A 22,142-nucleotide genomic window follows, 5' to 3' on the forward strand; every position below is an offset into this window, starting at 1 on the left:
CACACTATAGAAAAGACCTAACCACAAATCTTAAGTAGTCCAGTTAACAGAGACACATTTCAATTAATTTGTTATATATTCATGTCTGCTGAAAACAGTTAATGTAACACTGCAACATTTTAATAAACACAAATATACCAAGACCTTAACTATTATATACTTTCTGCATTTCCTTTTGATTGCTAAGATGTATGTGAAACGTGCTCTTCATTAAAGTCAAATAGCCATGTTAATATAATATTAAGGCTAGACTGCTTTAAAGTGTTAGAAAATGCTAATGTCATTTTTAAATACATGGCAGGTGATCCAATGAAAAGAACAAAGATAGATGGGAACTGTCCCATCCAAATCCTTACCGCAAGTTACTGTTTTGTTCTCTTCTGCAGTTAAAAATGCCATACAAACTTTTACTAGAAAAATCCAATTGCTTCTGTGGACTAATCTCGGGGTGAGGAAAGCTAAAGCCAAACCAATATATTGAATTTCAAAACAAAGCTAAAGAGATATGGCTTTTTTCCTTCCAACATTTTAAATACGAGGAATTGTTGTACGTGTGGCAGATGGACTGGCATGTATCAGAACAGCTCCAAAAAGGTGGGTCTAGAATGCTAAAAGGGAGAAATTATTCCAGAATTTGCTCAAAAGTTCACTTTTGAACAGTACGTGAATATAGATTTTCAGAAGATACATAGCACCTGCAATTCTCCCTCCACAGGCTTATTTTTGTAATGACCATCAGGATATATACAACATACATTCCCCAAAGTCATATTTAAGATGGTGAACATGGGTTTAATAAAGGCCTAACTTGCATATACAAGAAACAAAAGAAAAAATGAACTAGTCTCTCAGACAAACAGAATTTGTTGCATCACTTTCCATGCACACTATTCCTTCAAAAAAGGAAATTACATGAAAATCCTCTTATGTTTCAATAATGCTAAGATACTAATACAAACTAATTAATTTCCTGGATTTTAATCAAGAACTGAGTTTGCTTCCTTCTTTAATTCACTGGATTCTGACAGTTTGTGCCTCACATCTGTGTTATTAAACTAGAAGTTTAGTTTGGTATTAATGTCATCTATCACAGACTTCCCTGATAAACAAAAAGAACAAGAGAATTAGCAACTTTCAGTCAGAAAAATACTAGAGGAGACAGGCAAAATAATTCAAATGAAATCAGAAAAGTTAACAGATGTCACACTGTTTGCTTGAAACATTTTAGAACATGATATTTTAAGCACCTTGCTTTACTAAGCTTTCGTTTCAACTAAGGAGAGATGCAGTATGTTGTGTTTATAGATAGTTTTGAACAGGATAGATGGATGGATACAATTCTCTCTCCCCTTCCCTATATATACATAGAGAGAGAACACACCACATTCTAAGATTTTCCAAGCAAATAATGTAACATCTATTAACTTTTCTGATTTCATCTGAATTATAATTTACCTGAATTATAAATCCAAAATGGGATAGCTAAAATCCATTTTGTCATGTTGGCATTCCTGAGCAGTATCTTTTAGTGTTTTGGTTGTGTGTGGGTGGTGGTGGTGGGGGGTGTGGGGGGTGGGAGAGGGGATGATATCAAGACAGAATTCTTTAAATGTATACAGATCATTGTCTAAAATATAAAGAAAAGCTCTATAAATTGACTACTGCTGAATCCAGGTTGACTACAGAAGCTGCTGGCTGGAGGCAGTGACAGCATATATGAGGACAAAGGAGGCAGGGAAAGTGCAAAGGAGGTGGAATCTGGGAGGAGCCACGAGAGGGGGCAGGGAGTCATGCTACCTGGTCTCAGAATGGGGTTGCAAGGTAGTAGACTGGCCAAGCATTGAAAGGAACCAGAGGGCAAAATGATATGGAGGCAGGGGATCCATTTACAGAACAAACCAAGAAGGCAAAGTTAAAGATGGCTGGGTGGTTTTAATCAAATCAGGCAAGATTGATGACAGATTATACAGCAGAAGGGGACTGGCTGAATGTCATAACTGCTTGTTTTCCAGACTGATTTTGGAGGTTTTGTAGTTGATTTCTTGTAAATAATACACTTCTTTTTTAGTGTTATTTGGAACAGGGTTAGATTTAAATGTGATTTCCCCTCCCTGCCCAGAGTCCAGCTAAATTTGTGAACAATTAGATTATTGAGCCTATACACAGAAAGCCTTTCTTTTAATAATGTATTGATTTAAGACACTCAGGTGCTTTGGCAATTGGCAGAGATATTAATTTCTAAAGTAAGTATCTTGCTTTGCAATGTAAAGGTCATTCGATATAGCAAGCCTCCCAGCTGTTCAAGGCACAGACTGAAACACTACCCGGGACAACACTTGGTATACCAGAAGACAACAGGGGAGAAAAAAATAGCTTACATCACTCACTACCTAATATTGACTATTCTCCCTGTGCAAAGATCAAAAACTCCTCATCATGAAAAACTGAGGTTTCTAAACATTCTGCAACTATAGGCTACTTGTAACTGAAAGTTAGCATGAAAATTATGCACTATTTTGGGCAACAGTGTGCATGTATACAATTTTAAATCCTACATTTCAGAAAGGTTCTGTGTACAATACTTCCTGTATGAGCCTCAGAAAACAGGCTTCAGTTTCTCTATGGCAGGCAGTATCTCAAAAAGTATTACTCGCTGAAGTACCAGCATTAAAAAAATATGCGTTTGTATATATGAATATGTTTACACACTCCCAACCACCTCTGTGCAAGGCACTAGACTGTTACAGGTAACACAGAAGGGACAAATTTTCTATGGTTTATAATATTCCTCCTAAATTCCTAGAATGTTCAAAGAAGTGTCATCTTAATTACCAGAAGATTTTCAGATTTTTCATCTTTTTTTTTTTTGGCAGTCACTTAAACAGCTGGAATTTAAAACTTCAAACTCTGAAGATCTTCAGTGACATAGGTACAGATGCTTTGCAAGAGAATTTTGAAAATAAAAATATTTCTTTTCCATTTGGTCAACAAGTCAAAACTGCCTGTTGAACATGTGGGTTTCCGTAATGAATGTGCACAGACACATGCACGTATACAAACAAGCATGCACACAACTGGATATCCACACTCAGCCCTATTCCTACCAGCAACCTGCTAAACCATGCCACTGTCCCAAAATCCTTCCCCACACTTACAAGACTTCCTTCCTACCTTTAGGATGGCACAAACCTAATAAGTGGCCTTTGCATGGCCTGCTGCCACAAGTTCACATTTCATCTGAAAGTGACAATTCATTTGTCCCCTTGTGCAAAATTTATACTGAGTGCATGATCTAATACTGTCAAAATATCTCACAATCAGAGTCCTGTATAATCCAACCATTGAATTTGACAAAGAATCCATCCCTCACTGCAGAAATGTGCTCCAGGATTTAAGCTTTCGTTTTCTAAAACAATTATGTCTTGATTAATAATTTGTATTAGAAAGGCACCCAGAAGCTACCATCAGGGTCAGAGCCACATTGTGCTGGGTTCCACACATACATTAAGAGAGTCCCTATCATAAAGAGCCTAAAATCCAATTTAAAAAGACGACATAACAGGTGAGTATCGTAAATGCAAGGAAAGGGGAACAAAGCTAACAGAGAACAAATGTTAAAGAGATAAGAACACATGGTGAGAGGCAATCTATGTGACAATTTTATAATAAAATTAAATAAATTAGATATCAGTAAACCTACTGACCCTTTTGGTTGCAAAGAAAAACCTTTATAATGGAAACCAAGTGAAAACCAATGCATTGTTGTATCCTCCACGTCTGCAAACATTTCAAACAACTTCTGAGATGTTAACTGGTCCCATTCATCTCAACAGATGTTGACATTTAAACTATTAATTATTTCAACTGATCATCTTGGCAGAAGTTTCCACGGAGTCCACAATCCGCTCAGTGACAAAAGCCCCAAATGTCCCCCCTTTGGTTGCCAAGATATCTAGCTTCCTCTGTGATAACTTGTATAATGTAATTGTGTCTTGCAAATACAAAAATCAAGCAGCACATTAAAGTTTAAGAGGCACTGTAAAATAAATTCTATTTGATATCAAAACAATACAAGAGATACTTCAATAATATCTCACTATTTCATGATTTATATTAATTTTTTAATTTAACTGAAACTCTTACAGAATTCAGCACTGACATGCAAAGCCAAGGAAGCCTTGTGGCAGAATTTAGGATCCGACTGGTACAGAGTCCACAGGACCTTGCTTGTAACAGATGAACACAGAATGAAGAGCAAAAGTATAGAAATGCCTTTTGAGATAGCAACCAATACTACCTTAGGTAATTGACTCCTTCCCATTCACACCACTTGTTCAAAACACTACTCCTATTGGGTATGAAGAATGTGGACAGCTGGAAACAACAAACAACCAGGACTCAGCTGAAGCCCACCTAGTGGAACTACTAAAGGTCTGTTTATGTTTAAAATGACTTTTGCTGGAACAGCATGCTTTGCGAAGAGGGCACTGGCAGACTGCATGAGGACCACTGTACCAGGCAAGAGATGGGAGAATTTTACCTGTCTCAGAGTTGTTTGGCTTGGGATACCTGCTTGGGGGATCAAACTGTTTTTATCACTATCTAATGAACAGGAGAACTTGGAGTCTCGTTTGTCCTATACAGCACTGGGAAGGTCTGAAAATGATTGCCTGTGGATTCTTCTACCTACACATACAGGAAATTGCACCTTTATAGCTAAAGACTGCTATGCTAATTCAATGGGGATGTCAATCAAAGTAATCGGTTGTGCTTGCAGACAAACCCTCTTGAAAACAAACAAACAGAAGGCTATGTTAAAGGGACAGTCAGAACAATCACCTTCTACTAAATTTTTTTTCATATCTCAACAACCTTGAAGGAATTCAACTAATATTGCTGAGTGCACACGAGAGAAAGCAAACATGCTGATGCAATGCAAATAGTAACACTTCAGGAAAGTGTTACTGGCTGCAGTGTATACAAAAGGCTACAGCCAGAGAAACCCATAGAAGCCCCAAATCAGAAAAGGCCAGAAACAACCCCAAAACCATAAAATGAGAGCAGCTCAGCTTCACTAGAGGCTTGAAGACAAACAAAATAGATTCAAGAAATCAAGTAGGTGTGGACATGATCATTACCAAAAGCAACATACACAAAATCCCAGGTTAACTGAAGCACACAAATAGCCATTTTTCACTTCTGTCCCCTGGGATTGCATTGTAAATTTACACTTCAAGCCCAACAAGGCCAGAATGTGCGTATTGCCCATCAGAACTTTTTCATTCCACTTTAGGCATGGGAGACTAAAAGTACAGCCTAACCAGAGCATGTAAGCTTTAAACCTATGCTCCCAGTTTGGTTCTATTCCTCATATTTCTTGAATCCCTAATCATCAGATACTTTAAATACACTACAGCTCTGATTTCCTGAAAGTGGGTATTCAAACCTCTACAACCAAAAAACCTCAGAAAAAACTACAATGGAACAAAATCCTACTAAGCTTAAAAACAATGAATATGAGAAGCAGTTTATTTCTTACACTGAATGCTGTCTGTAAAGAAAGAAGAGAACTTTACAAGGAGATCAAAAGTCAACCTACAGACTGAAATAGGCACATCCAAGATCTCAAAGCAGTTTGCAAACATTACTAGGTGTTTTACATGTTCTTCTCCCCTAATGAAGAATCAATTAAAACATCATGAAATCTGTCATATACAGTTATCCTATGGACCAGAAAACAAACATAGTTGCCTAGAAGAGGTGACTTTTAAAGGTACAACAAAACTGTACTGGAAATCACTTGTGGATATTATGAAGTAACTCCATGAAACAGGATGTGCCTTTGTATGTCATGTCCTTAGTACAGGTGTTAATACACATTTTAAATGGTATACATCCAAGACTTAGCTAACTAGCAAGATTTATGCAGTTGTCAGCTCCCTTTTGAATCCCAGCATAATTCTGGTTTCTTCCAGCATCAATACGGTAAACAGAGAAACAGATCACTTGATAATGATTCATATCAACAAACAAGTACTTTTAGGATATTATGTGTCTCCAACATTTATTCCCAGATGGTAAACTATACTCACAAGCCTTCCATTCCCATTTACCGTAACTGTTTACTAAACTTGCTCAGGTTGTGTCCATCTCTGACAAACCTACCATGTGGTAGTGTTATGTTTGCACCATCAATGATTGCTTGTGCCAGTTCATGATCATTGCTCTCAAATGCATGTGCAGCAGCCTTGAGGGCATCCCAAATTTCCTTGCGGCCTTCAAAAGCTGGTGCTGTGTCCCAAAATTCATCTCTTTTACTGCGCAGCTGTCCATCCGTCATTGGGTAATCACTTTTCCATTTTGGTTTTTCTTTTTTCAGGGGTTGATTACGACCTAAAGCAACTGTAGAAAGAGATACAAACACATTACTAAAGCCAAACTAGTTATATTTTGTTATGAGCAGCTTTGGCCTTCTTTCTGGAAACTCTGGTCCTTTGTAAACTCTCCAACCCTTCACATGCTCCGCAGACTGCTCTAATTCCTTTTTTAAGGCTCTCTGGTCATTTCAAAGTTTTCTCCCCCTCAGGTTTCACTCTTCAGCTCTTTCAGGGGTTTCCCTTCCACTCTCCAATTATACCTGCCTCTCAAACTGTCTAAAAATTCCCTGGGTGCCTTTGAACTTCTCTCCATACTCCCCTGGTAACTGTCTCTCTTCACTCCTTATGCCATCTGCTACAGTCTGCATGACTTATTCATAAAACAATAGAAATCTTTCAGCATGCTACAGCAGCCATACAGTGAGAGAAGCATATTAACTAGTAGCACCCCACTGTCTCAGAGGCAATACTGCATCAGGATTTTCCTTTTCTATTCTGCCAGCAATGAACTCTGTACAAATTATGCTCCACTATTAAATGTAAGAGTTTTATAAAACAAAGTATTTTTTCATTGTCCTCTTTGTACATATTATTTCCCTTTTTGCATTTGTTCAGCCTTTTAAGTATTTCTGACTCAGAGGCTAAAATCTTAATGCAGACAGAGAAATCTTTAAAGAACATACAGTAACTTTACAAGCTTTCCCATAGTGGATACTTTATTTACATGAAATATTTGAGGATTTGCTTCACTTTACCTATAACAATATTTTTATAATAGAGAGACTGTTAAAAAGGAACCATAACATTCTGATGACATATTAGGCCTACTTGTTCAATTTTTAAGCAATGTGAAGCACACGTTACAACCCACCTGTTTTCTTCATTCTCATGAGCAAGAAGTTTATTTCAAATGCTGCACAGTCCGTGAGATGTTTTTCACGGCCATGAATTTGATTGGGCTCTAAGTATGGGAAAGCAATGAAAAGCAAAGAAGAGAGCTCCTACTCTGTTCAAATACTACAAGACTGAGTACGTAGTTTAGTATTTAAATGGGAAACAAATATCCTTTGAAAATTTAAGGATGTTCTTTGCAGATGAAACGAAATATTCTAGGTGTAAGGCAGAGACATATGACAGGTGAGGAACGTCATATGCCTGTCTCCTCTAAGCAGTAATCCACACAAGTCAGTCAGTCAGTCAGTCTAGGAGCCCAGCACATGTGATGTTGGGAAGACTGCCCTAAAATGTTCTGAGTGAATAAGGCCTGGTCTATACTGCTAGCAAAATTTGGCGGCAGTCAACGGGAGTTACACAAGCTATGCAGAGTAGCTTGCATAACTCCCATCGACTTCATAACTGCCGTTTAGCATGTTGCCTCTACTGTGCTGTGCTGATGGGAAATGCGCACCCGTCGATGCAGTGCTACGTTTTTGGAAATGGTGTTAATAGATCGACTTCCGGATTGATTGAGTGGTTCTTCACTTCTGCTTAATTGAGCCAGATAGATCGATCTGATGGCGGCAAATTGCTGCCGTCAGTGTAGACATACCCTGAGATTTTACATTGCCAGTACTGTGGAGCAACCACCGACATCACTGTCTGGTAAGGAGGCCCCATGTCCGCATTACAGAAGCCAGATTGTGTCTGATCAAAATAAGACTCTGCAGTTGCTGTGCCACTGAGGTCCAGGGAATAGTTTGTATAACAGAGCTGCTGATTATTAGTCTTTAAAAATCTCAAAGCACTAATGTAATAGGAGGAATATTTATATTTAGTGTTCTACAAATCTACACCTTCGAGGGGTGAGGTGAGCAATATTCCCTTCTCCCCATACCCTGCTCATTTTGGCAAAGATTATGGCACCAACAAAACCAAACCTATATCCATCTCAACTTATTCCTCACATTTTAGATCTGCAATTTAAATAAAAAAATATTCCTCATAACCCCTGTGTACCATACACACAATTAACTACAAGGACATTTTTAAGATGTGAGCTACTAAGGTTCTACCTGAAGTGCAAAGAACAGGAACAATTTACCAGATCATTATGAAAGATTAGGAAAATATGAAGTAATTTGACTCCCAATGGAATAAAATTGGAACTCTCTAAAGGTTCAAACAAATTGAAAATCTTAGTTTCTGGTGAGCTGTAGCAGTTATATTTGCAGAGAGTGACTATTTTATTCCAAGCACGTCTTTTCCTTCCTTAATTCCCTCCACCATAGATATTTCTCTCACATTGCTGACCAGTGAAAGCTAGATGCTACTTTCAAAACACATGACAAAGGAATGCCTGCCATTGCTGGTTGAAGGAGGCAGCATATACATGAATTATCTCCTTTTATAAAAAGGGGGTGTTGAAATGGCTTTAGAAGATCAAATAGGATGTATTCAAGGAGCCTAATTTACTCATTGTCTGTCCTGGCACTGCAGAAAGAATTCTAACACCACACGCATTCTTCAAAGAACGAAGAAATACACTCAAGGTTACTGGGAGTGCAGTTATATAGTTTGACTTTACACAGCCAATATAATAAGTCTTTTAATCATGAATTCAAAGTGGCATTCATGTCTGAGACTCTGGGAATGTTAACTCATTAAAATGAGATATTTACAAGAATTTCAGACGACAAGGTGACATTTCATAATATATGTAGGTACAGCAAATGTTCTTCAGATTAAAAAAAAAAAATCAGAGGAAATGTTTGAGTTGTGACTAAGTCAGATAACAAAAAACCATAGAACAACAAGAATGAAACCACCGGAAAAATGAATTAGCTCAGCACACAGGCTGTGTTGTCATTGCTATTTTGTATCCTATGCAGGAAATGCACAACTGATATTCTTTCAGAAGTTTAACTGACCAATATACAGTTATTGCTTTTAGTTAACATGGGACTAGTGCCATTTGCTTTAAAAATGTTACTGACTATCTACCAGATTTTAGAACAGAAAACATAACTTTTTACAAAACAGACACTGAGTTTGCTGGCAAAGCCCAGGTATTAAAGTTCCAAGTCTTTGTTGAGCGCATGCAGGGTAAAAAGCAACCATGGCTCAGTCTGGAACAGCGGTGCAAGTGCAGTTCAGACAAAATGTGTGTGTGTGTTAGTTAGGCAGCAGATTCTGAAATGCTAAAAGCAAGCTTATTAAAACTTAAATTGTTTCCTGAGAAGTGGTTTGCAGACAAGGTATGAAAATGTATCTCACCAGATTACCATAAATATGAAACTTAACATCATTTTTAAACAAGTGGTCCGGTCACCAGATTGTAAATGGAAATCTTACCTATGTCAAGAAAATGCCAGTTTGGGTCAACGGGCATTTGCTTTAACATTTGCTAGCCTGATCTTTGTTTGCATATAAACCCAAAGAATGCTAATTTATCCCCCAGGATCTTCTCCCTCCTCCCCCAAACATTAATTATGAAAGTGGGTTAGAGGCACTTCCTGCAGCTCCTGAACAGTGTCTTTTTCTGCAAATACTGAGTGTCTTCTCTGCAAATAATCCAACAGTGTATTACAGTACTGCACCAGGCAATCTCTTCCCCTGTGCTATGCCCACTTCAGTTCTCCCTACCTTCCTTGGCCTCAAAAACTGATCTGCACTGGATGAGGAGGATATTGTGGAAGATCTGTTTTTTTCTGCCTATTATTACTGCCATTCTAGAACAATTTTGTCCTGGCAAGATAGCCCAATCTTTCCTATGTGGGCAGAATGGGCATCATATAGCCAGAGACAAGGAGATAAAGATAAAGATCTTTTTATTGGACCAACAGAAGTTGGTCCAATAACAGATTCTCTCATCCATCTTGTGTCTCAGATCCTGGGACTAACATAGCTACTATAACACAGCAAATATCATGATCTAGCCCAGAGGTTCCCAACCTGTGACCCGGGGGCCAAAAGCGGCCCACGGGGGCTTTCAAAGTGGCCCGCCACTCCCTTCCTGCTAGCTGCAGAAGGGAGCCGCTGCCTATGGACCAAGGTGGAGTGCACTGCCACGGGACTCCCCTCCCCCGGCTGAAGCAGGGAGCATGGCAAAGTGTTCTGCCTGGGCCCATAGGTGTTGGGGTCCCTGCTAGAGCCAGAGGGAGGGGAGCACTGATCTCCCTTATCCCTGGATACAGAATGGAGTCACCACCTAGGGACCCAGGTGGAGCGCACAGGGCTACAGGGAGGGCTGCTGGCAGAGACTGGTGGCCCTTCAAGGTTGTAACAAGGATATCTGTGGCCCTTGAGCTAAAAAGGTTGGGAACCACTGATCTAGCCAGTGATTACCATTTTCATGGTTTATTTCATTTTTATGTTGAAGGTAGGTCTGGTGAAACATGTCACACTGTGAGACTGAAGTCTCTATTCACCACATGGGAAACTGAAGCAGTTCTACTGCTTCAAGAATTTCCAGGTCCATTCAATATTTGGCTGAACTGATTCTTGTCATTTCACATTCAGCTGGCAACTGAACAACTTTCAAGTTATGATAGTGTATAATGGATGTGAAACAGTTACATACCCCATCATCAATCCCCTGAACCCTCCATCCAGTTCCTGATTTGTACTTAACTTGACACTTTTCACTGAGGTTCTATGATAGAAAAAGTAATAGAAAAGTGCTTTACTCACATTAAATTAAGCTTTACAACTCCCTTGCAAAGTATTATTCCCATTTCAGAAGCAGGAATACAGGAAATCTGTGATGGATGTGGAATCAGGGTCCTCACCTCCTGGCTCACAGACCAGTGCTTTGACTACAGGACAAAGATTTTACTAAATAAGCTTGATATTAAACAAATGTCTCCAGTGCAAGTAGTGATCGTTGAACTATATGTTCAGAGCAGTTTAGCCTATACTTTCCTACAATAAAAAGTCTATACTACTTTCTAATGAGAATAAGCAATGCAATGACAGTACAACAATTAATGTTTATGTCATGATAAATGTTTACTGACATCTTATATTCCTCATTCTGAGGTTAACTGAAACTTGAAAGAACATATGCAGGATTTATTTCAGACCATGTACATCACAAATACTACCAGCATGTAAAATATGGAATGAAAAATAACATGCACATTCATTTTTTATGTTGCATCATAAAAATACCATAAGCACTGAAATTAATATTTGTCTTAAAAGTAAAATCTGGATCCATAAGTGCTAAAAAACCACTCTTTTCTTTAAGACAACCTTTATTAAAAAATGACCTATCCCATGAAATTGTGATGCCTGATCCGTTTGGAGGGAGATTGAGGGTATGTCTATATTGCAGAGTGAAGTCTATTTATTTTAAATCGACTTTACCCGCCAAATTTTAGAAGTCGGAGGGGAATGATCACACCATGCTCACTGTGTTGGGGGACTGCATCCCCATTAGCTGTGCTTGGGTTGACAATCAAAGCAGTGCACCATGGGTAGCTATCCCACAGTGCAACTAGCCACAGAGGCTTTTGGATAAGTCATCCTCCCATGATGCAATGTACTGCTCCCCTCCAACCATTTTCTTGTCCCAGTCCAAACAAACAGACGATCTCCTTTTTGCACCATTTTTTTCAAACCTTCACTCTCTGCCATGTGCACACCATTGCCTGAGAGGAATGGAGCCCACTCAGCGCTGCATTATTATTGTGAGCATCACAAACACCTCACGACTTATTCTGCAGTATTTTCAGGGGCAAGACAGGAGCTGCACCGCTGAAAATTGTGATGTTACAGGGACTACCTTGCTACAAGCCATAGAATGAAACAACTCCCATTTGCTGCAGGCTGGCATGCACCATCTGCAATTGGTGGATTGCCGCTTCTGGTCCCGGGAAACAAGCAGTGACTGGTGGGATTGCATCATTATGAAGGTGTGGGATAATGAGCAGTGGTTGCAGAACTTTTGAATGAGAAAGGCCATTTTCTTTGAACTTTGCAGAGAGTTCTTCCCAGCCCTGAAATGCATGAATACTCACTTGAGACCAGCTCTGACAGTGAAGAAGAGGGTGGCCATTGCTCTGTAGAAGCTAGCAATGCCAGACAGCTACCGGTTAGTTGGGAATCAATTCGGAGTCGGTAAATCCACCGTGGGAGCAGCTGTGATTCAAACGTGCCAGGCCATTAATAGACTTCTGCTAAGAAGAGGAGTGACTTTGGGAAACGTGGAGGACATAATGGAGGGCTTTTCCGCAATAGGGTTCCCAAACTGGGGAGAGGGGCACAGATGGCACACATCCCTATCTTTGCCCCGAACCATCTTTGCCACAGAGACATCAATGTCGGGTGGTCTGGAAAGGTGCATAACGTGCGCATCTTTAGGAACTCAAGTCCGTTCAAAAAGATGCAGGCAGGCACTTTCTTCCTTGATCAAAAAAATAAATATTAGTGATGTTGAAATGCCAATAGTGATCTTGGGTGACCCTGCCTACCCCTTGCTTCACTGGCTAATGAAGCCCTACACTGGGCACCTGGACCACAAGAAGCAGCGTTTTAATAATAGACTCAGCAAGTGCAGAATGGTGGTGGAATGTGCATTTGGACGTTTAAAGGGGTGCTGGCAAAGTCTGCTCACTAGGTTAGACCTCAGTGAAAAAATCATCCAAATAGTGCCCGCTGTGTGCTCCATAATCTGCGAGACAAAGGGGGAGAAGTTCCCATTGGGTTGAGTTGTGGAGGCAGATAGACTGGCCGCAAATTTTGAGCAGCCAGATACCACTGCAACGCTGAGAGCCAATCGTGGAGTGCTGCACTTCAGGAAAGCATTGAAAAACCGCTTTTGCAATGAGACAACAGTGATGTGCGTTGCTTATTTGTGCTGTGCTTTCACTTCGCATCCCCTACCCATCCTCCACCAAGCCAGTTCCCCCCTTTCCCCTCCCTTTATTCCCTTCTTATCAATAAACAGTAATGAATTGTGAAGCAGTATGTTGCCCCCAACCTTCCCCCTCCAATCCATTGCCCCCTCCCCAGCATCTTCCCTCTCCCTTTATTCCCTTTTTATCAATAAATAAAGAGTAATGAATTGTAAAGTAGTACTTCTTTATTGATGATCCTTCACAGAGGGGGGAAATGGAAGAAAATGGAACGTTCCACATGCATTGTGGGGGGCCAGTGATACAGAGCCCATTTTGGCTGTGCACACATGAAAGAATCACACATCCCCACTCCTTAAAGGGGCTGTTGGCTCTTTCTGCTCCCCGCAACCAGCGAGGAATGTAGCATGTACTGCACCCTGCTCAACCACCTTCTAGGCCATTTTGGGGTGGCGGCAAGGAAAGAATGCATTAGCTCAGAGTTTTGCAGGGACTGAAGAGGGAGTTTGTCCTGCTGCTGAGCTTCCTGAAGCTCAATCAGATGTCTCAACATGTCTAGCTGATCACACAGTAAATGCAGCATCTCTTCTTGTGTTGAACGCTCATACTCCTGTGCTGCCTTCCTGTTGTCCATGTCCATGTTTGTCAGATAATGAAATCTTCCACGCTCTTAGCTCTGTGTCAGCAGCCGCGGAGGTGTTCATTAGCTCACTAAACACATCCCAGGCTTTTTCCCCCCCGCCTTCTTATCTGCGACAAGCGCTCTGCAGGAGTATGAGACAGTGGTGCATTGAAGACCATGTTATCCACTGTGAGGGAAGCAAAGCACAAGGTACCCATTGTTAACTCATCCCATGGATGAAAAGCAATGTTACAATGTAAAAATAAGTCCCCTGAGCATTCCCAAGGGAAGGCTACAACTGCATATCATTGTCCGACCGTTGCAAGGATCGGAGTGCTGTTCCAGCCATGGTAAGTAAGGGGCGAGTGCATCTATGTTAGGGAAATCCTAGAGGCCCATGCTGTACAAGTCCAAGCTCCCTAGAGCAGCATGGACGTCAGGCTCCCAATTGATCAGGTTTTTAACATGCGGTAGAAAGAGTGAGGGATGGGTTAACTGTCTCTGGAGGAAAAAAAATGGGAACCCATTTGCAGATGCCCAAGACCCATAGCAACAATGTCCTGCTTAGGGACTTGCAGTGTGCCGAATCAAGAAACCATCCCCGGCTGTGCAATAACACACACTTTAAAAAACTTTCTTGGCCAACCACTGCAAATGTGCGCCATCTTCCCTAGGTAACCATGAGTGATATCAGCCTGCTGAGGGTCACGCAGGCTGAAAGGGAGGATTTGCTGCAAGCATCTGGTTAAGGCCTGGCCCTTAGGTGTCTATGCTGTGTTCCGCGATGATGCCTGCACAATTACCAACAGAGTGGTGGGGGAAAGTGTCCTATTGTGGTGGAAGAAATAAGGCTGCCCTCCCAAGAAATGTTCTGCAAACGATTGCAGAGCATTTGCATGAAAGCTTCCTGGAGATATGCACGGCGGATTCTTGGAGCATCCCTATGCACATAAATAATCTTTTCCGGGGTGAACCAATGCTTAAGCAAACCAAGTACGAGGAAGCACAGTGACACTGCCACACACACTACTTTTTCCCACTGGTACAAGATTCTGGACAGAGGATATAACCAAACACATGCAATTTGCAGTACATACTTACCTTCCCTGGCATCCTGGTCAGTCACGGTTTCCTGCGTCTGTGTGAGCTGCTCTTGTGTTGCAAACAGCTCCTGGCTTTCAGGGAGGAGGGATACCCGACTCGCTGCTCCCTGTTCTCATCATCATCCTCCTCCTCCTCCTTGTCCACGGGCTCATCCTCATTCATCCTGGCCTCGGATTCCCCTGAGATATCAACTCTGCATGGTGGGGTCTCCACCAAGAATCGCATGCAGCTCCTCGTAAAAGCGGCATGTTTGGATGAGGAACCAGAATGGCTGTTAGCTTCCCTAGTTTTCGGATAAGCCTGCCTCAGCTCTTTGATCTTAAGCATCACTGTTGCGCATCTCTGTTGTGCCCCTTCTCCAACATGCTACAAAATATCTTCTTGTAGATATCTAAATTTCTTTTGCTTGCTTAGAGTTGAGCCAGAACAGACTCTTCGCCCCACAGACCAATGAGATCCAAAGACCTCAGGTCAACTCAAGGCTGGAGTGTGGTTAGGGGGTGCAGTTGCCATGATCAGTTGTGCTAGCAAGCTCTCTCCACACTGAAAAACCGGAAATGGGAATTCAACAAGTTATGCGGGGAGGAGCTATTTCCTGTTTACGTGGCCACAGTGAAGCAGACTGCGAATGTGCAGAGTGGTCACAACAGAGCATTATGGGATACCTCTCAGAGGCCAATGACGTCCATTTACATTGTACTCTGCCTACACTGAGTCATTCAACCCACAGAATTCGACTTCAGAACTACACCACTTGTAGAGGTGGTTTTTTAAGCCGAATTTTACCACTATTTAGGTCGGCGGGACTGACATGCCAATGTAGGCGCATACTTTATGTGATCAATGTAAGCCGCATTACATCGCCCTACATTGTCAGTGTAGACTAGGCCTTATTTACAGGAACAATGATACACAAAAGTCATTAACAGACCACTTTTCAATAAGCAGTATGGGATGTGTATGTATGTCAGAGTGACATCTGACACCAGTTCAGTGTATTTCTGCTTTGTTTCCCTTTCATCATTCACTGTGTGCTTGTCTCATAAAAGTCATTTATTAACCCTTACGTTGAATCAAAATTACTTCTGTAACAGTCTCCGACTTAGAAAAAGGCATCCAACTCGAGAGTCAAGATCATCAAGTGCAACCAGAGATGGGGGACGGGGGGCAGATGACTCACATTCCTCTCAGCAGAGCTATTTGCTTGTAAAGCAGAATATAGGATGTGAAGACAAATTAAAAAAAAAAAATATTTCCAGTCAGAATAAAAGCAGATCATTCCTACTTGAATACAAGTTTATAAGGTAAGGAGGCAGATATTTCATTGGTCTGTTGGTTCGTTCTCAGAATCCAGGTTGTAATGTGATTAATAGCAAGTTACAATAACCCATTTTTCAACACTTTTTCCATCAATGCAAAAAAGCAAAAGTTGACAACTGATATTTATAGCTCTATATGGATATGGATAGGTGGGCTAGCAACAGAAGTGACTGGGTTTCAATAGATAAAAGAAACAGATTGTCTATTTCCGTGCCTTACTTTAAAAACTGTGTCCATCCCGAATGTAAGTTCAGAGTAAAGAGATCAACGCCAAATTTACAAGTGTTCATCAAGATACAGGCTGCTGCACAAAGATATTTATAAAGTCAATGTATTATTTGTATAGAACTGCAGTTTCAAGGACGAAAGGTTCTCATCCTCCCTCTTCCACAGAGACCCCTTGTCACTGAAGCCTTCTTTCAGTGGAGGATGACCAGATGGGACTACCCTTCAACCCTGTCAATGCTGTTCCTAGAATGGTGTGAGGGGTTACTACAAACACATGAGAACTGTTCCTTATTCTCCCGGGATCAGCCTGATCTCTCTCTCTCCAGTAGTTCTATTTCAAGATGCACCCCTCCCCCAAGAATCAAACCCAGGTTTCATGTTGCAGTTAGAGCATGAATCACAGGACCCCTGAGAAATCTCCCCCTCCCCCCAATTCCACACACATACAATTATTAAAGCCACTAACATCTCATTTAGGACATTTTCCTAATAGAAAATCCATCAAAACTTATTGTCCTTTCTAACTAATTACCAGAAGTGCTGTGAAGTTCCCACTGTTCAGAGAGCAGTATGAGATGAAAAAAAGCAAGCCAGACACTGGGGAATCTAGAAAGCTGACTAGTGGGGGGGTGCGGGTAATAATTTATAGTAGAGACATTTGACAACTGTAGATGTGAAATGTTAATCTCCTCCTCTAAGTCCTCTGGCTAAAAACTCATAACTACCGTAATATGCTCTTCCACATCTGCATGCACATGCACACACAACAAAAAACACGAATTCTCAACAAAAATTTGTTTTTCAAGTATAAATAGTAAAACGTCGTACCCAAAGAAAATGATATCCAACATGAACACATTGAAAGCATATGCATCAGACAAACAGTCCCATAAGTAGGATTCACCACTACAGAACAAATCTCTGGTCCATCTTGTTTGCTTTACATTTTGGGCAGTTGCGTATTCCTGATCCTTCAGAAGACTGCAACTGCCTCACTAAATCTTTGCTTATGGCAAGTTATGCAATCTTACTTTTCAGGGGGACAGGGTTTTCAACCCTCCACAGATTATAATGAAGTTTTTTCCTCATTGTCATCAATTTGACTTACTCTGTGTAGCTATATGCACTATTGATTATACTACTGAAAATGGACTTTTGAATAAATCCATCCATATTGAAGCCCAAATATAGTCACCTGTTTCTTAAGTTGAATTTCAAATTACATGAGTAGTTTCATTTTATTAGGGTCATGTCTGCTAAATCAATTTCAATGTGACCCCTCCCTAATTCTCCTACTGAGAGACCAAATAAAGGGATGCCACAGATTAATCTTGACAAAAAAGTCACTATTTTGAATACTGTTATCCCATTATCAATGGCAGAAATTCAACTCAAACTTTCAACTTTATTTATAGAGCACCAGAGGGGTGCAGCACCTTACAACCAAATAAGATAATGTCTCTGCCCCAAGAATTTAGGCCTTGTCTACACTAGAAAGTTTTGTCGATGGTAGTTTTTTTGGTGATAAAAAGTGCTATAATTACAGCACTCGTACCCATCCACACAGCACTCATTTTGTCACAAAAACACGTCCACATTTGATGCTGTTATATCGATAGTAAGAGCAGTGATGATTTATCACTAAAAGTTTGTTGCAAAAAGCTCTGCGCCTCTTGTTGAGGTAGTTTTATTTTTTCAACAAAACAGGGCAGTTTTGTCAACAAAAGGGTCATTGCAGTGTGTACACCAGGATTGTTTTGTTGACAAAAGGTGACTTGTCAACAAAATTCTCTAGTGTAGACCAGGCCTTAATGTCCAATCAAATCATAAATATAGACTATTGAAGGAAAAAAGAGCGGTCTTTCAGTGGAAGGACAGTCATAAGATCTATGCAAAATATATTTATTTTCATCATTAGAGGCAACACAGGTACCAACACCTGTAGGTAGAGTTGCCCAACTCATTCCATAATTATACCTCATTTTCAATTGCTTATAACTTTGCCAAATTTCATCCAGCTTGGCTCAAATTTTCCATGTTCAGTGTCTGCCTCAGGCTGATTTTCCAGAAAATTTCAGCAGAAACAGTTTGGTCATTTCTTAGAATGATGTTAGGGAAAACATTTTTTGCCCACATTAAAATATTTTTTAAACTGTTTCATTTAGAAGCTCTAGTGAGACTCTCTTCTTTGCAACAGGAACTTGTAACTTGACAGGGGAGAGGGCTGCTCTGGTGTCACATGCCTTTTGCTGTTCCCCTAAAAAGAAAACCCATTTTTCCCATGTTGCTTTTTTAAAAACCTAGAAAATTTACAAACAAAAACTACATTAAAAGAGCATTAAGGTTTTCAAGTCAAACACTTAACAGTTAGGAAATGCCAGAAGTAAGGTTGACTGTACAACCACAGTCTGGTGTCCTTGTGTGCATGAATTAGGATAGTCTCTGATTAGATCATTACATTCGTTTTTTCTATATGATCCTTTCCTTTATCTTGTGCACTGATGGGTCAATCCTCACTGAATGGATAGCTATTCAGTATTTCTTTTTCTCCCCATCACTGAATGTGTGGCTGCGTTATTTACTTCACATCATCAAACCCTACACTGAATAAAGAATTGATAATTTTCTCAAGGGTTTTTCTGCAGTGCTCAGATTGTAGTATTTTAGTTCTTTACAAATATGAATGAATTTATCTTCACACCACCTCCATGAGGTGAGATTCTACTGTCCCTATTTTACACCTGGGGAACAGAGGCACAGAGATTAAAGCCAAAATTGACAAGTGTCAAATATTTTGGTTGTCCAAGCTGAGAAGCATATGACCTAATTTTTCACAGCACTTGGCATTTTATAGCACATTACATGTTCAGAGCAAATCTCCCATTGATTTCACTTGCAGTTGAGAGAGCATAGCAATTCTACAAATTAGACTGCAAGCATCTTGAGCTGGGGGCCCAGAATATGAGGAATGTGTAAAATTTTTTATTTAGGTGATTTGCCCAGAACCATATAAGAAGTCTGTGATAGAGGTAGGGATAGAATCAATTCCCAAAGTGGTATTCAACTGCATTACCTACGAAACCATCCTTTTTCTTCCTGCAGTCTCCTGGCTCATTCATTACACCCCTTTCAACTTCTGGAACAACTTAGGCAGGGTCATACAAACAGATTCATTCAATACCCAACACTATTCACTCCCTGAGTACCAGGAAACCTGTGCACTAATAGAAGTCCTGCATTCTGTAACTTGAGTGCTTGACTTTCCACCATTAATGTTATTTTAGGGTTTTTACCTGGATGCAATATATACATTGAAGTTCTTTAAAGGAGGCTTTATAGAAGCAGTATGTTAAAGAAGGACATGTATTAAAAGATGGGCAATGGGTATGGAGAAAAGTGACATGGGGACCAACCGCTGGGAGAAGGCAAGATTTTGAAGCAGCATTTTGGATGGACTGGGTAGGGAGGAGCAGGGAGACCCCAACAGAATAACATTACAGTTAAGACAGAAGATGACTAAGGAACACAAGATTGTAAGCAGCTGTAATGGGAAGGAGGGAACAGATTTTAATCAGTGTTCTAAAGGAGGAAGGGACAGGATCTGATGACTGCCTGTCTGTATAGAAGAGTGGAAAATGACACATTTGTGAGGCTGGTTTTCATGGCAGGGGAATCTACTGAACTTGATAGCAATGAAGAACGGAGCCAGCAGGGAGAGTTTGGCAGAGAAAACTAAATGTTTAGTTTGCTTAAAATGTACACACATCAGTATAATTGATGAAATAATCACTGCATCCCTCTCTGGGGATAAGGTTGAAAGATAGCAAAGAATATTGGCTTCAAGAAGAGACAGGTTAGAACAGGCTAACTTTGCATTATATACAAATTTGAAACAATTATGAATATAAGAAATGATCAAGAATGTTATTTGAATACAACATTCTGTTAAGTTGAGGGGCAATTACCAACTCAAAATCCTTTTAGAAATTAAATGAAAACTGAATGTATTATTCCCAAATTTCAACAAGAAATAATCTCAAAGGAATGTTTTCTTCACCACTAATATTTTGTAAGGTTTGATACATCATCTAGGCTACTATTGATGCTGCTCATTTTCTCATATCGTCCTCAGGTTCAACACTACTACTAAATGAATTACACCACTATGGAGGGGGGTGTGTGCGCAGGAACAGGATTCACTGTAGAAATTTGGTTCACAAGAATAAAAGTTGAGAAATGGAAATTTTTTTGCCTACATTAGATGAACATCTTAATTACTTGAGGGGACAATGTACAGAGAAGGATCTCACAGAAGTGAAGAACTGGCTTAAAACCTCAGCTGTTCAGTTTTAATCTACATTAGTTGCTTTTTTTTTAAAAAAAGGACTGAATTGTTGTAAACAACTACAGTGTTTAGAGTGAAAGATGTTAACGGGGGACCATTGAAACACTCTCAATCGTAACTGTTTTTACTGATTGTTGAGTGTTACTATGTAAAACACAGTAGATACTTACCCATATGATCTTTTTTTGAGTAGGTAGGCAGGATGGTATTCCCTGAGCATCTTGAGTGATCCATTCCAATTAATTTGTAATAAAATGTAAGGCCCACAGTATGAAAATCCACATTATAAAGACAAATGACAAGATGGGATGAGTTGTAAGAATAAGCAAGCCAGGAAATGAAGTCACAGAGTGAAACGTTTCAGATTAATAAACCTCAAAAAGGGGAACCGCACAAAAGAAACAAGCTAAGCGAGTACCAGAAATTTTTTTTTAAAGCCGGTCAATGAGGAGAAGACCCAGTGGAAGACAATGGACTGTGCACTTGAATCAAAGTTTGTACTCCTACAAGATTAGACTGCCAGACATTACAGGTACCAATGTTAAATAATGTGTGCAGTCCGCACAGAGGAGGGAAATCAATCATCTGTGGCATCCTTATGCTGTCAGCCAGCTAGGCAAATGGCACTGTGCAAGCCAGAAAGGCAGCTGCTCACCTGTTCTCAGAACTGGGGCACAAAGCTGGGAAAGCATCACTATGGAAGTAAGAGGGAAGGATAAGGCATCTCAAATGTTTATCTGGACTTTTTCCCCTTCAAGATATATTAACTGCACAATAGATTACTTGTTGCTACCTGGTGAATAAAATTATATTGGTAATTATTAGCAGCTGGAAACAGTCAAATAAGTGTGCACCCCCTTCCTCCTCTCCAAACACAAGGCCCTAAAAATTGCTGCATAATCAATTTGAAAGTTTCCTTCACCACATGAGAAATAAAGCACAAGAGAAGAGGAGGGTATATAATTGTGGTGGCAAAGAGAAATCAACGTAATAATTACCAGCAATTACATTTTATTCTTCATCCTTCACCACCACCACAGCTTCTTTGTGAAGATCTGCCAAACAAATAAGGAAGCAAGTGAGGGGTGTAGAGCATGAAAAGCTGCTTGTAATATTGGACTCACATTTGAAGGCGGTATCAATTTTATAGCAAGAAAGTCCAGCTCCCAAGAGGAAGCAAGACAGTTCGCCATAAAAAGGGCAAGGATCAGTCCCTCTGTATGGTCTATGCATCCAGGATTTTATTACAACAATAATGTCTGTGGTTCCAAGACAACTACTGAAGCAAAATTACTTTTGTGATAAGGACAAAGAATGTAAATTTATTACAATAGACCAATAAAAACAAA

The 22,142-nt window shown here is 40.2% G+C and overlaps 1 protein-coding gene across 2 annotated transcripts in view; it reads right to left on the reverse strand.

The window, feature by feature from the left end:
• Positions 1–22,142, reverse strand: part of UBTD2 (ubiquitin domain containing 2) — a 95,161-nt gene that overhangs the window by 35,236 nt on the left and 37,783 nt on the right. The window contains exons 1-2 of one of the 2 annotated variants that reach the window (XM_067566380.1): positions 11,007–11,053; positions 6,166–6,402 (exon numbers count right to left, since the gene is read on the reverse strand). In XM_067566380.1, coding sequence (XP_067422481.1) covers positions 6,166–6,340 — 175 coding nt within the window. In that variant the 5' untranslated portion in view covers positions 6,341–6,402; positions 11,007–11,053. Of the gene's footprint in view, positions 1–6,165; positions 6,403–11,006; positions 11,054–22,142 lie in introns of those variants that run through there. The other variant, XM_067566379.1, reaches the window with a different exon arrangement.

Source organism: Emydura macquarii, unplaced genomic scaffold (assembly GCF_026122565.2).
Source record: "Emydura macquarii macquarii isolate MOO-44397 ecotype Brisbane River unplaced genomic scaffold, CSIRO-AGI_Emac_v2 contig_2768, whole genome shotgun sequence".
NCBI lineage: Eukaryota > Metazoa > Chordata > Testudines > Chelidae > Emydura > Emydura macquarii.